The sequence below is a fragment of the Sparus aurata genome, chromosome 9 (genome assembly GCF_900880675.1).
Source record: "Sparus aurata chromosome 9, fSpaAur1.1, whole genome shotgun sequence".
NCBI classification, from domain to species: domain Eukaryota; kingdom Metazoa; phylum Chordata; class Actinopteri; order Spariformes; family Sparidae; genus Sparus; species Sparus aurata.
In genome coordinates this window covers 12,239,357-12,254,621 of record NC_044195.1, presented here as the reverse complement: position 1 = coordinate 12,254,621, position 15,265 = coordinate 12,239,357, and the positions used below count along the sequence as shown (strand labels likewise).

At 38.7% G+C, this 15,265-nt stretch overlaps 1 protein-coding gene across 5 annotated transcripts in view; it reads right to left on the bottom strand.

Annotated features, from left to right (window-relative positions):
- Positions 1 to 15,265, bottom strand: part of nalcn (sodium leak channel, non-selective) — a 93,464-nt gene that overhangs the window by 77,307 nt on the left and 892 nt on the right. Inside the window, exons 2-10 of one of the 5 annotated variants that reach the window (XM_030428614.1) lie at positions 13,217 to 13,278; positions 10,987 to 11,098; positions 10,707 to 10,768; positions 9,844 to 9,984; positions 8,853 to 9,035; positions 6,856 to 6,939; positions 6,565 to 6,704; positions 6,330 to 6,458; positions 636 to 787 (exon numbers count right to left, since the gene is read on the bottom strand). In XM_030428614.1, the coding sequence (XP_030284474.1) occupies positions 636 to 787; positions 6,330 to 6,458; positions 6,565 to 6,704; positions 6,856 to 6,939; positions 8,853 to 9,035; positions 9,844 to 9,984; positions 10,707 to 10,748 (871 nt within the window). In that variant the 5' untranslated portion in view covers positions 10,749 to 10,768; positions 10,987 to 11,098; positions 13,217 to 13,278. Of the gene's footprint in view, positions 1 to 635; positions 788 to 6,329; positions 6,459 to 6,564; positions 6,705 to 6,855; positions 6,940 to 8,852; positions 9,036 to 9,843; positions 9,988 to 10,706; positions 10,769 to 10,986; positions 11,099 to 13,216; positions 13,279 to 15,265 lie in introns of all 5 variants that reach the window. The other 4 variants (XM_030428615.1, XM_030428617.1, XM_030428619.1 and 1 more) reach the window with 4 other exon arrangements.

Genomic DNA, 15,265 nt, shown 5'->3' with positions numbered 1-15,265 from the left:
AGTTTTCCGACAATGCACTAATTTTACTATTACATAAATTAGTTAAAATATCGAATAACTTTAACAACTATCGAGCATTCATTTGTTGCACTGTGGCAATCATTTGTCTTTTTTCTTAACTTATAAAAGCAAGGATGATTTTTGTATTTAGAATGACCCTCAAACACACATACCACAGTGTCCCTTTAAATAAATCTACAAAACACTTAAACATACATGAATATCTTTAGTGTTTTGATAGACATATGTAGGCTGCAAACGGCACTGAATGTGCTATAATATAGTCTAGAATGTGTATATTAAAGTACTGTTTACTGTGAAGCACTCACTCTCCTTCACGGCTATCTACAGATTAGGGCGCTGTGCTGTGCACTGACACTGGATTTAAGAACTGTTCAGATGATAAGAATGCAGGATACTTCTGAATGACACAACTTTGTGCCAAAGCGAGCACATGCAGCACATTTCTTCTCACACAGAGTCATTCCTCCACATTTATGAATGAAATATACTATATAATATACTATATCAAAATGTGAAAAATAAAGGAAAACATAAAGCACTTCACGGAATTGGATGTTTTTGTTGTTACAGACAGTTATGTGTTTGAATGAGGACAAATTAGGATAGCATACCCAATTCATTAAAGCCACTATAGCCGAGCTCCTGTCGGCTGAGGCCCAAGTCCTCCAGGTCCACGCATTTGAAGCCATAAGGACACTGGTAGCCCTCCCCATCGGGAGAACAATGGGTATCTGGGATGGCCAAGCTGTTCCATGTCACTTCACTGACCAAAATAAAAGCAAGAAAAAAATAATTCAGTAGTATGGTTTGGGTTTTTGGTTGTCACAGATTATTGTATTTGACTTTGTATTGCGCAGGCAATCTTAACCTGTGTATGTGTTCATCATATTGCCTGAGAGCACAGACATATAGAGCGCATACACACATTGCCCCTCCTCCCTTTTTCCCTGTCTCCCTGTCTTTTAGCCACAGGTGTTATTCCAGGAGCTGCTTGATTCCTCTAATGAAAATTAATGCCTTCAAATTGGCTGCCCAGACATTCATCCAAATTGTTTATTAAGGGGTACAGGATCAGAGGGGATAATTTATTGCACTATCACAAAGGGGAATCAGAGGCATAGTGATGAATCCCGATAAAGCTAATTATACTGGGCTGAATAACACCACTCTGTCTTATCAAAGGAATCGCTCTCTTGATGACAAAGGGTAGACAGATGAAGCCTCAAATGAGAGACCAAATGTCCAGTAATAACATGATATTAATAATTTGGTGAGTGAAATGAAAATCAAAACATATCAGTGATAAGAAATTATTTATGGTTGGTTTTTCTGAATCGCTAATTTGATCAAACCAAGATTAATTTGTAAAGCTTTGCATAATTGAAGATGTGAGGTTCTGTCAATAACCTCTGGCAAGCTCAGCTTCTAACCACCTCTTTTTGACACACAACAAACTGAATCAGTGGGTTCAGCACATGAATGGACATACTAGCATACAATTTGAAAACAAACCAGATGACACGCTCTTTTATGTCATGTCATGAGACATGAGTGAAGCATTCATTTGTTGCACTGTAGCAATCGTGTGTCTTTTTTTTCTTAAAAAAGATCAGTCGCAGCAGTTGGATTCTTCCAATTTAACCATTAATTACGCATATCCTATCATTGTTTTACAATTATAGTCTTAACAGCTCTGATCGGGGTTAGAATTAGTTACTGAGCTATCAGTTTCTCTACTTTCATGAATGTCCTATTCCTTCTGTATGGATGACAATAAGAACAGTACATCTCAATCCTCAATAAACTAATTTTTGGAGAGTTTTCTGACAATGCACTAATTTTACTATTACATTAATTGGTTAAAATATCAAATAACTTTAACTACTATCAAGCATTAATTTTTTGCACTGTAGCAATCGTTAAAAAGAAAAGACGATTTTCGTATTTAGAATAACCCTCAAACACACATACCACAATGTCCCTTTAAAGAAATCTACAAAACACAAATGCCATCCTCAGGCTCAGTATATCTAATCCATACTGCACATCTGCACATCTATAAATGTTATTCATGCAATGAACTTAAATAGCGATGAGGTCAATTGCAGATATCCTGACATTCAGAAGAAGAGACCTTACTTTGTTCACAAATCCAAAGCCATTTTCATCTAATATCCATAGCAGAAAATGTCTCCCCTGCTACTTTTTTCCCCAATTCCGATCAAATCCCGTGTGTCTCCAAAGCAAGGGAGCTTTGACTTTGTGCCAAGGGCAGATAGAGATTAGACACATCAGTCCTCGTGTGACATATTTCTAAAATACCCCATTAGAAGCATATATATATGAGGGATTTAGAAAAAGGTGCACAGCAGCAAACAAATTAGATGAACAGCTGCCATGCCACTTCTGGAATGATGATATAAAGAAATGTCAGAGCTATAAACGTGAGAATGTCATGAGCTATGTCTCCTGTTACTTATGGTCAATGTATGCAATGTCCCTAAGGTGCTTATGCACACAATCAGTAAGGAGAGATAGATACTGTTGAGCAGGGATGAGCTTAATACACAGGCTGAACAATGTAGGAAATTTTAATTATTATAATTAGTGTTAGCTCTCCTTGCAGCCTGGGGCTGTAACCACGATGGTAGCTCTTCCATCTTTTCTGTTCCCTGTATCATACCCTCATCATCCTCAAGTGAAATATTTAATTCCAATTAAAAACCTTAATAATTGTGTTTAAATACATTGATTGATGACTGAATCGAAATTCATCACATATGCCAATATTTAATGTAAGCATATTTCAATGCAAATGTATTTTGCTAGATGAGTGATTCAATAATAAATGGACATTCTAAATTTAAAAGGAGGTTATATCAAGCTAGTAGTACTCCAATGGTTAGAAAATTCTTTTTCTGAAGCCCCAATCCAGTGTGTTTTGGTGTTTTAATGATTGTTCCAGACAATGTTTTACAATTTTTTTTTTCTTAAAAAAATTAAGCTGTTGATTAAATGGAATGGACTAAAGTAAAAACTGGGACACTTATGTCAACCATCAAGCTTGGCCTCTGGTGTTAAAGAGTGGTGTGGCTCCATCAAGAACAGACAAGTTTGTAGTGGAAAGTGGTGGTGGCTGAGCTCAGAGCACCTTGCTAATATCCATGCCATCAGATACCTTGCTATCTATGCTAAAAAATGTTATCATACTGAAACGACAGTAGGTAGGGTCTGGTGGCAATGGTACAACATCAGGCTATTTTCCACAGCATATACTTACAAAGCTGCTGTTCAATGACGTAAGGTCAAGGGGCCTCATAGAGAGCGATTCATCTGTGTTATTTTCTTTTCAATGATTTATTATTTCTGTAATTAATTAATCGAAAATAACGCATTAGTTTGACAGCTCTAAAAAAAAAGCATAGCTGAATACTGGCTAAGAAAGAATATTGTGCAGAGCTGCTGCTCCACATAAAAGAAAGCCAATTTAATGTGTGAGGCCATTGCTTAGACGGTCACACCAAACTGATCACACAAGATGAGAGGCTGTCAGGATGTGTCAGACTCAGCTCAGCAGTTGACAGTTACCGACTGATCAAGCTGACCCATCATTGATTGGCTTTGCAGTGATTAATTAAAGCAGGATGTCACCGTGTGGGGCGTAAACAGGACACCATTTTGAGTTTTTTGCAAGAGGAAAATATTGTTGGGTCTGTCAGTTACACAAACCTGCGTGGAATATGTGACGGCTTACTGTGTATTGTTAACAGAGGGGCAAGTAAAAAGGCCAACTGAGAGGTGGATGTTTCTTTGAAGTTTCTTATTCCACACACTGTTATATCGTTGTCTTTTATTGTACATGAAGATACATTTTCATAACATATCCTATGTTCAATATCCTAGAAGGGCTGCCAAATCTCTATATCTGTTTGAAATAAAAGAAATGAAAGAAGAAAAACAAATAAATTAATACAAAAGAGCCCAAAAGTATAAAAAATATATCGGATATATGATAAGTAACATGTATAACATTGGCATTTCGATTGTGCTGACCCTTAGCAGTGTTTTGCATGGGCAGATTGTAAAATAAGCTAATTGATTATTTACATTATCAGTTAATCTGCCAATTTATTTATTATACTTATTCTACGATTGATGTTGTAACTGTTTGTGTCCATAAATTGTCATAAAAATATATGACGTCTTTAAATTGCTTCTTTTGTCCAACCAACCAAAATGTTTGACATTTAAGCTTGAAAATTTACTGGAACAATTAATCAGTTGACAAAATGAAAGGATATTAATTGTTTTTCGTTTGTTTTAGACATCTCTCTATAAAAGCAAGGAATCTCTTTCTGTCTGTCTGTGTGTGTGTCTGTGAGTCAAATATCTCTGCGGATCAGGATCACACTGACGTGAGACTTTCAACATGGCTGCTGCGTGGTTCAGTGGTGTGCAACTAAGCATTTGCTTGGACTGCAATGATACCGTGAATAAATTATTTCATAAATGCTTTACAAATTCCGCAAGCATTGTCCACCTGAGCCACTACAGTCACGTGCGCACCAGAGCCAATCACTGCACACCGTGGCCACGTGCGTACCAGAGCCAATCACTGCAGAGCTCAAGCCCACGACGTACCTGAAGAAACAAGCGGATTTATACCTGCAGCGGCGCGAGCTGGACCAGGATTTTGCCGGCTGTTAAGTCCCGTTCTGTTCTGTGCATCTAAACTGACTGTTGTGGATTAATGAGATTAAACGAGTCCGGACCGATTCTGTTCTGGTCTGAGGAGATCCGGAGACGCGCGGACAACAAAGTGGAATCGGTGGATGTTCGTGTGTAGCTAGCGGCTAGCTGCTAGCCGCTAGCTACACGGCCCACCTCCCGAGGCGACGGACTGGACGCATCGGCACGTCCAAAACCGGACTAAGGGTAAATAATGTCCGCCACGCTTTTTCGCGAACATTGCCATCACATTTGCTTTGTGTCTGGTGCAGGGAGAAACGGTAAAAACGGGCTTTTGTCACGAAAGTGTCCAAGCAGCAAGTTTGGTTGTTGAGGAACAGGAAGTTGTGGGAGGGACGTAGGCGGATGAAAAACAGGCAACGACGATCGGTGTATAGACAGCGATATTGAGAGTTGAGAGATTTGTGACACTTAGCGTGTTTGGAGTGTATAGTTAGTGTGTTATGTAGTGTTTGGTGTAGTGTGTTTAGTGTGTAGTTGAGTCGGTTTTTTGTTTAATGAGTCAGAACAGTGAGGAGAAGCTGAATGTGGAGCAGGCAGTGCAGCTCTCAAGGAGCACAGGCAGACCTGAGCATTGCCTGCATTTAAATGTAAATAGTTACATGTAACTTTGTAAATGTATGCACAAATTTAGCAAACAACAAATTATATTTGCATTATAAGTTAAAAAAAATGGTTTGTTAAACATATTTGTGGTTTTCACAGTAAAAAAAATCTAACTTTTTCTACTCAGATTTTATGTTTTTTTTTGTGATTTTAGGTCCATTGTGTTAATACAGTATGGCAAAATAAAAAAAGATAACTGTACAGTCACACATGTGAGGTTGTGCTGAAAATAATGACACCAAGTAAATAGTTTTTAAGGTGAAATATAATGGCAAAATCAAAAATAGTCAAAAACGGCCAATTATACCCTGGAATATCGGATTTCACAACAAACCTAAATATCCCTGACGCCCCACCTTCAAACACAGCCTCATTTGGCCATCCATGAAAAAGCTCCTTAACGACCCACTTTTTTATAGGAATACACTTTTCTTAAAGGCACTGCACTAGTTAATCAAAACTAGGTTTTGCAGCTTTTTAAGCCACCAGCTCTGAAAAACCAACATCATCAACTAACAAGTTTCATATACTAACTCCAAACTCTAAACACTGACGATTGAGTAAACAGTACATTTCATATTTTCTAGTAGCAGTAGTCATGGGCTATTTATGTTTTGATCACATATGCTTGCAAGTGAATTACATTTGATGGACTTTGATATCCTGTAATGCACCGATTAAATGTCTGGCTGAATGCATTCAGGCTAGCATATGTCAGTACCTTGTGTTTGTACTAATGCCTCTTTGCTTTGATGTTTTTCACCAAATGTTGGTCCTGGTCCATATACTTTAATAACAGACACTCAATGTACATATTCTCTAGCTTCAAAAGTCACTTCCATAAACGCGAGGAAAGATGGCCTCCATCATTGCAACTGAAAGTGATAAAACAGACACATGATGACAGTTCAGTCACACTGCTTAGTTGAAACAGGTAAATTCTATCTTACTTTTTCTGTGTTTCATTTGTAACACAGTGATGGTTGAATGTTCCAAACATTTGAACCCCCAGAATTCCATAGAGCAGGAGGAAAAACAGCAGGAAGATGGAGACACTCCAGATCTGTTCTCCTGATCGCCTATAAAGCAGAAGAGTTAAGAAAGGCACATATAAATGCTATATGTTTACATGTAGAACTATGCATCAATCCATATTAAAGAGAAATACTCATAATAGTTTTGTACTTCAGAATGTTAGTGATGCGGGAGCGAGGAAGCTCAAAGCGGAAGTAGATCCTGAAGGCCCGGATCATAATGAGCGCTCGGGGTATCCTCAACATTCCCCATGGAGACATCTGATCCACAAGCTCTGCTATTTCAAACACCTAAAAGATAGAAAAAAATGGATAGTGGTTGAACTCAAAACCGGCTACTACAATTAAACTTTCTTACGTCAAACTGTACAAGAATGGAATTTAGAATTTGAAGAGAATGGTAATTGCCGAAAAACTTGTAATAGGAAATGTTGCAATATACCTGCAGCACCAGGGAGACCCAGATGAAAAACACCATGAATCCATCAAACACACACCAGCGATCCTTGACATAGGAGTTATCCCCCTGTGCAGAGAGACATCAAGGGTTAGACAAAAAGGTCAAAAAAGAGAGAATAATTGGGAAAGCAGAGCAGGAGCAAGAAATATCAACATGAATAAATATACAACTTAATATGAACATTTTCACTATCCAAGGCCATATCTTTCAAGAAAGCTGATGTTTTCTACCAATTACAAAACATCCTGTCATATTTTCAGGCTTTAATAATGCTAGCCCTCGTGGTTCTGAAAATTACCCATAAGTGCAAACCATCGCCTCCTGAAAGTCTGTCACAGACGCTTTTATCGTGATAGCCTTCCTGTGAAACTGTAATGGTATGGCAATGTTCAAGGAAAACAAAACAAACTGAATCTGTGTCCATTTTGACAGACCACAATATTTAAACAGTTGCATTTTAAAATGATAAGACTAAAATGATTAAGCCACAGAAGTGTGAACAAACTGAAATGCCATGGGGCCGGCAAAAATGGGCAGCTTAATTCCCACTTACAGAGAGAGTTTGTAAGAAGCTCTTAGGTGGTCAGTCTTCCACAGAAAGCTGCAAATAGGAGGGTGTGTTTGAAAACACTCTACCATGTTGGATCACACACTGACAAGAGCAAAAGCATGCAATTACTTTACCAGGCTATGAGGATCATTTGTTTTGTGTGGGCACTTTCATCAACTGGCAACAAAATACAACATCTTAGTGTCCATAACTGAGGTTATAGGCATGTCCAATACATCAACTCTCACCCATTTTTAAGTACCTAATGACTTAAAATAAAATAAAACCCTATAAATGTGCGATACATGGATCAATTTGAATTAGACCTCTCCATTTAACAGACAAAGGTTGGTTTCATCTGCCTTAAAAAACTAAAAGAAACATTGCGGGAAGGAAAAGAAGAAGACATGTTCACGCTTTCACGCTGTTTTCATGCACTGGAGGATGATTCTCTTTCGGTGCCTCCCTGCTTGTTAAGCTTGATTTGACAATTAAGCTGTCCACACTTTTTATGGCAGTAATTACGGGCCTTTCATCTGCCAGCTGTCTGTTCCTGGATGCTTCTATAGAACATTATCTGTCTACCTAGGATTTGAATTGTGTTGATTCATCTGAATTTACAGCTAATTACTACTAGTGAGGATGAATTTAAAGTGGGACTAAAATCCAATGAAGCACAAAAAAGCCAAACCGCCGAATATTATCAGTTGAGATGACGTACCAATATGTGGTCAGTCCAAGCGTTGACCCACTATGACATCACCCACTGGATTGTAGACTACCGTTTTAAAGCCCTGAGTTTGGTCATATGGCCGTCGCCAGCTTGTTTTTTGGAACCAGAAGTGATCATATTTGGAAAAGAGGGTGGGGCTGGCTGGATCATCGATGTGTTACTACACCTCTATCCTAATTGGATCACAGGGGCACACCATGGTAGCGACTTGTCAATCACAAGGTAGACACGCCCTAAAGCATATTCATTGTCTTGTTTACTCTGAAAGCCACAATGATTTACAAAATGAACATCATGATGTATTGAATAAGACTAAGACCATAAATTCATACGGATACTGTTTATTAAGGGAACTTAATCAAGTGATAAGTAAAGTCTTTTTTTCATAAGCATACATAAATCTGACTTCTTTTGGTGGTGATGACACCCTCTGGTGACTATTAGAAAGAATAGAGGTTAAAAGCACTTCAACATTCACTTTTCAGACCTGAAAGCTTCATCCATGTGTTATACAGTGAATGGGTCAATCAGGTCAGTGGATATTGGGGTTAAAAATGGCTAAAAAATTATGTCTATACTGAAGATTGACTCTTCTATTGTTTCAGTATTGTGGAACAAAAAATCGTGTCACTATTTTTTAAATCTTGTTGTCTAATAACACTGGTAATGTGATGATGAAACCATGTCAGCAGCTACCTTGATGATTCCTCTGATGTGCATCTTGGCAATCATCTCAGCGGTATAGAGGAACATGAGCAGTGTGTCCAGAGTGAACGTCACATACTGCAACGGAGGGTAATGCTCAAATGTCTTGGGGGTGTTCATACACACAGAGATGACACTGATGATGGCACAGGCCCGCAGAAGAGAGTGCACCCACTGGAGGAAGAAGACAAAAGAAGAAATGATGGTGCTTAAAAAGGATATTGTTATATTCTTCTCTGTCAAGCTTTATTAATATTTTCGCCATATTTTTAGAACCAAATTATGAAGGGCGATACATCAGAAAGTGTGACTTAAAGGGGCAGTTCAACTTAAATACAAAATGCATAGTTTTCCTCTTTCCTGTAGTGTTATTTATGAGTCTAGATGACTTGCAGAGTTTTTGAGGTGTCCTCCATCTCTCCAACATATTACAACTAAATGGCATTCGGTTGAAGTGCTCAATGCACCCCCACAAAAAATACCTTTGAAAAACTCAAATCACAATGGCTCTGATCTCTTTACTCAAGGTAATCCATCCAAAAACCTTGTTGTGAGTAGTTTCATGTAGGAAACAATTTTCTTTCTGCCAACTGCATCACTGCACTTAGGGAACCACTCCACCCTGTAACGTTAGCAAGCTACAATAGCTTGTTAGCTAGTGATACGGCTGGCAATTGCCTTTCAGCATAAAGAAAATAATTCCTACTGCTCACAACTAGGTCTGCAAATCTTCAGTAACTGGGTCATGACTTCTGGAAAGATACTTTGCTGTTGAGTTTTGTAAATGTCTTTTTCTGGCACTTTTAGCACCACAAGCCAAGTGCCATGTGGTTCCATTATACCCTGAGAAGGTAGACATCAATAGGCTGTTATATCCATAACTCAGCAACTCATATCAAAACAATCTAGATGGATAAAGAGCACTACAAGTGAGAGAAAAAAATTGTATTGTATTAACACACATGCAAGTTAGTACACTTACTGGTTTGTTGATCCAGAAGATGTCAGCGCTGTCTGCAAGGGTCTCATCCGGTCCAAAGTCGGTCATGGGCTGGGCCTCGACTCGTGAGCTCTGTTTCCTCTTCAGCATGCTTGGGCTTGCTGTGCTATACAGAGAGTGGATCTGACAGAGAGAGGGAGGCGGACCACACAGTGACCAAAGCTATATAAGGAACAGGAGAACACTCTGGCTGCATCCAAGTCTGGGCAGTGGACGTTCCACTTTTCATAACTTCAGTCATATGTATTATAATCTAAATAAATCAATTTTAATGCAAGGCACTTTTTCTGGCAGATATGGCCACTTTAACAGTAAATGACTTATGCTATAGCATTTCTTAAACAAATGAATAACTGTACAAAGCTTAGCTTAGCCAATACTTAAATATAGTATTGGATAAAATGTGTATCATTAGTGTCTTTTGGATGTAACTGAATGTAGTGATAAGCTTTATTATTCTGTGATGTGCATTCAAATTAAACTACCCTGACTTGAATTGCCAGAACGGGATATGTACTTCAGAATTAACAAGTGTTGCATTGTTGAATGGCCACCGTGATACACAACGTAGCACACATGGAACACAGGACAAGTGTATCCACATAGGAACAGCTCCAGTAACTTACCATTTGAAAAGATCACAAGTGATCTTCATCACACTGAACACCATTGTGCCAGTAGATTAACCTTTGCAACTTACTTTACAGTGTGATCTGGTGTTACCTGTGTGTGTCCGTGATTGTGTATATGTTTGTGTGAATGCAGAAAAAAACAAAAGTGTACAGGCTGTTTTTGAAATAAGAACACAAGAAATGACACTCTGAATGGAGACAAAGCGCACATACCAAAGGGAAAAGTAAAGCTGAAATTGCTCCAGCACTGCACATAACATGCGATCAGGCATACCCTGTAAATAACACACAACAGTTAGTCAACATCATGGCTTATATGGTGTACAGTACACTACCCACATCTACAATACGCTCATAAAGACAGAAATGCCCACCACGTCTGACATCAAGGCATATATGCGACACACTCTGGGAGTGAGTGAGTGAGTGAGTGAGCGACTGAGGTGTTGTGGAAAAAAGGAAGATGGGGTGGAGGAGGACCAGGGGGACTCACTGTGAGGCTCCTCATTGGTGCGTTCATCCCCAGGTCACAGAGGGGTGGAGAGACCAACCAGAGAGAGAGACTAAAGATGCAAAAAGGAGAATGTCCTAAAGGCCTGGAGGTCCTGCGGCAGCGTCAGTGAATGGTAGCAGTTGTTAGAGCAGTAAAGAGGGGTGAGACAACATATTCACAAGTGCAGCAAGGTGCAGCTTCAGCACACATCTAAGCAATTAATTCCATACATAGAAACATATTGCCTGCCTTACCTCCAGTAGTTTGCAGCATGCAGGCAGTTGTGGTTATAATTGTCCATATTTTGAGATATCTCAGATTTTTGACACCCCAGTGCAATGTCTGTGAGTGCTCTCAGCAACTGAAACATCTCTTTTTAAAGAACAATGTCCCTGTTACTCCATCCCAGTTGCCGAAATAAAATGTTTGCATTTTAGGTTTCTGCAAACCACACATACATCAAATGTATTTGTTTCAGAAATATCATACAAACAATTCTAGAATACGTGTCATATCATGTTCAGATTACATGTTTATGAGCTGACTGTCATTTCAGAAGGTGGAGGGGATGATGGTGCCGTGACACCTAGGCAAGATGGCTGCAAGTGGAGAGACCACTGTTCCAGACAGTGTTTCAACATTTGTAAGCATGAAACCACTGGATTACTGGTGGAACCAGGTCAGCCAAAACAGGATATTTTCCTTACCTGACCAGACTATAAGCACAACATAAATTGTGACATAAAGAATCTTAAAGTTTCCAATTATCAATTGGTTACAGAAACGTGTATTGCCAGCATTTATTCTGGTGATTTGGGCTGTTTACTCTGAATAATCCACAGAACACACTGCCAATGATCTTTTTCTAGGAACAAGCAGACAGTATTTTGAGTCTCACTCTGATTAATAGCCATTCTGAATAATAGTGATTCACTGTATAATAGCAATTCTGTGTCAGAAAAGAGACTTTGCTGTTACAATTTTCAATCATCAGTTTTCAATGCTGTGAGCCTTACAAGCTTCATTACACTGGGATAGAGGCTGATATCATAGAGACAGCTCAGAAACACAACTAAACTATTTGCATGGCTAGACAGAAACTTGCAAACTTGAATGTACAAATAATTTTGGTGAACCTATCCTTGAAGAGAACTGCCTAGGAATATGATTCAATAATTTGGGACAGTGAGGGCATATCAACTCAAAGACGAAACTAAACAATAGAATTTATTTGCAGATGTCTCTACTCATGTTATTATATATGTAATGCGTCACTGCATCATTAGCACAGCGATTTGTGGTGTAATTTTTTGTGATCCCAATAGGTCCTGCATGAAACTGAACACAATAAGGCTTGTGGATTATCTTGAGAAGCTTGGTCATGATTCCTTAGCACAACAAGCCAAGTGCCATCTAGTTCCATTATATAAATGGACAAATAGTACAATAGGTAAAAGGAAAAATATGTATTTTTATTTTGGGGGTGAACATTTAAATTCTGTTTGGTCTCCCTCTTTTACAGCCCCAGGGCTATGACAATTGCAGTGTCTGGCACTCCTTCTTGAAAGTAGACATCACTCATAAACTTGAACAGGCTAAGAAATGACTGAAAAGTCATGTGCTGTCTCAATCCAACTACAACAAGTTTAACAAAATACAGTTAGTAACTTGGAAAAGTCACATAAGTAACACAACCTGAATGTTGCCGAAAAAGTAAAAGCAGACTACAAATATAAGCATGGCAAAGCAAACACTTTGCAAGGATGGGAACTCACATAGAACAATGTAACTGTATCACCCTTGTGTTTCCTTTTATGCTCTTACCAAGAAAAGAAACTGTCCATCCTACAAACCCCATGTAGTTAGAAGCAATTTCCCAGTGTAATTGCTACACTTAACATATGCAGATGGAGACGTGAGGAAGAGTGAAAACAAAATTACAGGGTCTAAGTGCTATTATGTGGGAGTATAGGTGGCAAAGACTGCAATTACTTTCCCATTTGGGGAGAGGACATGTTCCTCACGGGCAGGATGCGATCACTGGGCAGATTAATTGTAACTGTGAGTATTTGTTGGAGTCTGAAAACTTTCTTCACTCAAGTTATTTTCTTGAAGAGTACACCATGTATCATGTTAATTACAGCAGACAAGAAAAAAGTTTGGTCGATGTGGGAAAGTTCTCACACTCTTCTAGTGAAACTTTATAGAAATGGGTCTCAAATAGGTGTACCTTGTTCAGATTTGTGGAGGGGATCTAGACATTTCCAAGGCAATGGTGCTCTTACACAGCTCCTGAGGAGGGAAACAGACAGTGGCAACATTAACAATCACTACCCTTTTCATTTCCCTGTTTGATTTCATTTTAAAAGTGCATTTATCAATATTTTACACAAACAATGGTCGTGTACAAGTTTAATATGAAAGGTGCTGCTAATGGTGACAAAAACAGATAGTAGATTTCAGAGGCTTTTTGTTTCTTGTTTTGATTTTTACGCCCCGCAGCCTGCACTCTCACTGACCTTGAGACAAAACGCTCTGATAGACCTACTGAACCCGCCCAGCACCAAACAGCACACAAAGTTTGCAACAAGCTGATGACCATAATGAAGCATTTAGCAGCTAAAGAGCCATATAGACAGATAGTTTCTCCAGTGGATGGTGGAGACTGAGACAGAGCTAAAGGGAGAGTAATATTGGATTAACATTCACCAGGCGGCCAGAAATACAACTCCACATGCTAATGTGTTTTATGATTGTTCATATTTAATTGGGCAACTGCACACAATTGACATATAAACTTTATGGGATGATAATATGTAATGTCAATGCTATTATTTAGAGGTTTGTCTGCCATTTGGTGCTGGGCAGTAAGTGTACAGTGGGTTTATCAGACCTTTTTTGCTGAAAACATCTGTCTGCTACATCAAAATGACACTGATGAAATCAGTGAGATTGAACCAAAATGTTGTGGGCCATAAAACTAAAACAATGCACTAATCGATGAGCGAGCGAGACCTTTCACATTACATACATTTAAAAATAACTGTTAACCCTTTCAAACCACACTGTTCAATCCCATGCATAATACATTTTATGTATATGATTTGTTGTGCAATACCTCTATTTCTACATTGCACTGTTTGCACTGTCACTCACTACTACCTGCCTTAATTTATCTATACAAAGTGAGAACCTACCTCATCATATTTATCTTGTTAATGTGCTTTTGGGCTGCACAATGTATCGCTCCCACAATGCATAAATCATATTACAGGGTATGCAATGATAAGCAAATAAGGAAAATAAACTCAGCTCTTTCACATATTACATGTGGGGTTTTTTTCTCTTGTTTTGCAGCAATAAATCTAAATATTGCAGCAGTTAATACATATTAACAATGTCGTCACAAAGTAGATTTCTGGTCACTGACTGTTTTAAACATAACTTTGATGTGTGCCTACTGCCTACATTGACACACAAAGTGTCTTATGTTTTATGTCTTATATTTGAAACATACTATAATCATACAGTATAGGCTATAGGTGGAACACTCTGAGGAAGGGAATCCTTCACACAATTGATATTGATCTGTGGCATAGCCAACTGTATGACAAATGTTTATAAGCATTATAAAGTGAAACTCTCGCCAAAAAGCAACCAAGGCTTTATTTGTGATTGAATATGAGTCAAACCTTCATGTAAAAGCATAATAACGATGAAAGAGGCACTTTTAACCACTTGAGACCTAACAGGCAGGAGAGTAATGGTGGGCCGCTCCTCAAGCCTTCCTGTTAGGTCGCACTCGGGGATAGGCACTTTTTGTCTGACATGACATGTTCTCAATGCTCATGTTCATGTGTAGAGACCCTGGTGATAATACGAGCAAAGTTTCATGTTCTGTCGAGCCTTCTTAGTGTTTTAAAAATAGCGATTTTGATGCTAGCGTAAAAGTGCCCCTGCACTCCATTGAAAATTAGCTTGCCTGAAAACGAAACTACGGTAATTCTTAAAAGACAAAGAAAAGACCGATAACAGCCGACGATGAAACTTTTAAAAAAGGTGCAAATTGTTCTCATGTGGTGTTGTTATGGGAGTGGATCAAAGCTGCCACATGACAACTGACTGAATTCACACAGGTGACACTGGATCTCTGGGAAGCACTGAGGTCCAAAAATACACCTGCAATTGCCGGTTCCGGAAAACGTTGAAAATCCCAAATGTTTGATGTTGTTTCTCTCATTTGCATGCTAGAAAGTTATCTTGCAGCATTTATTATTAC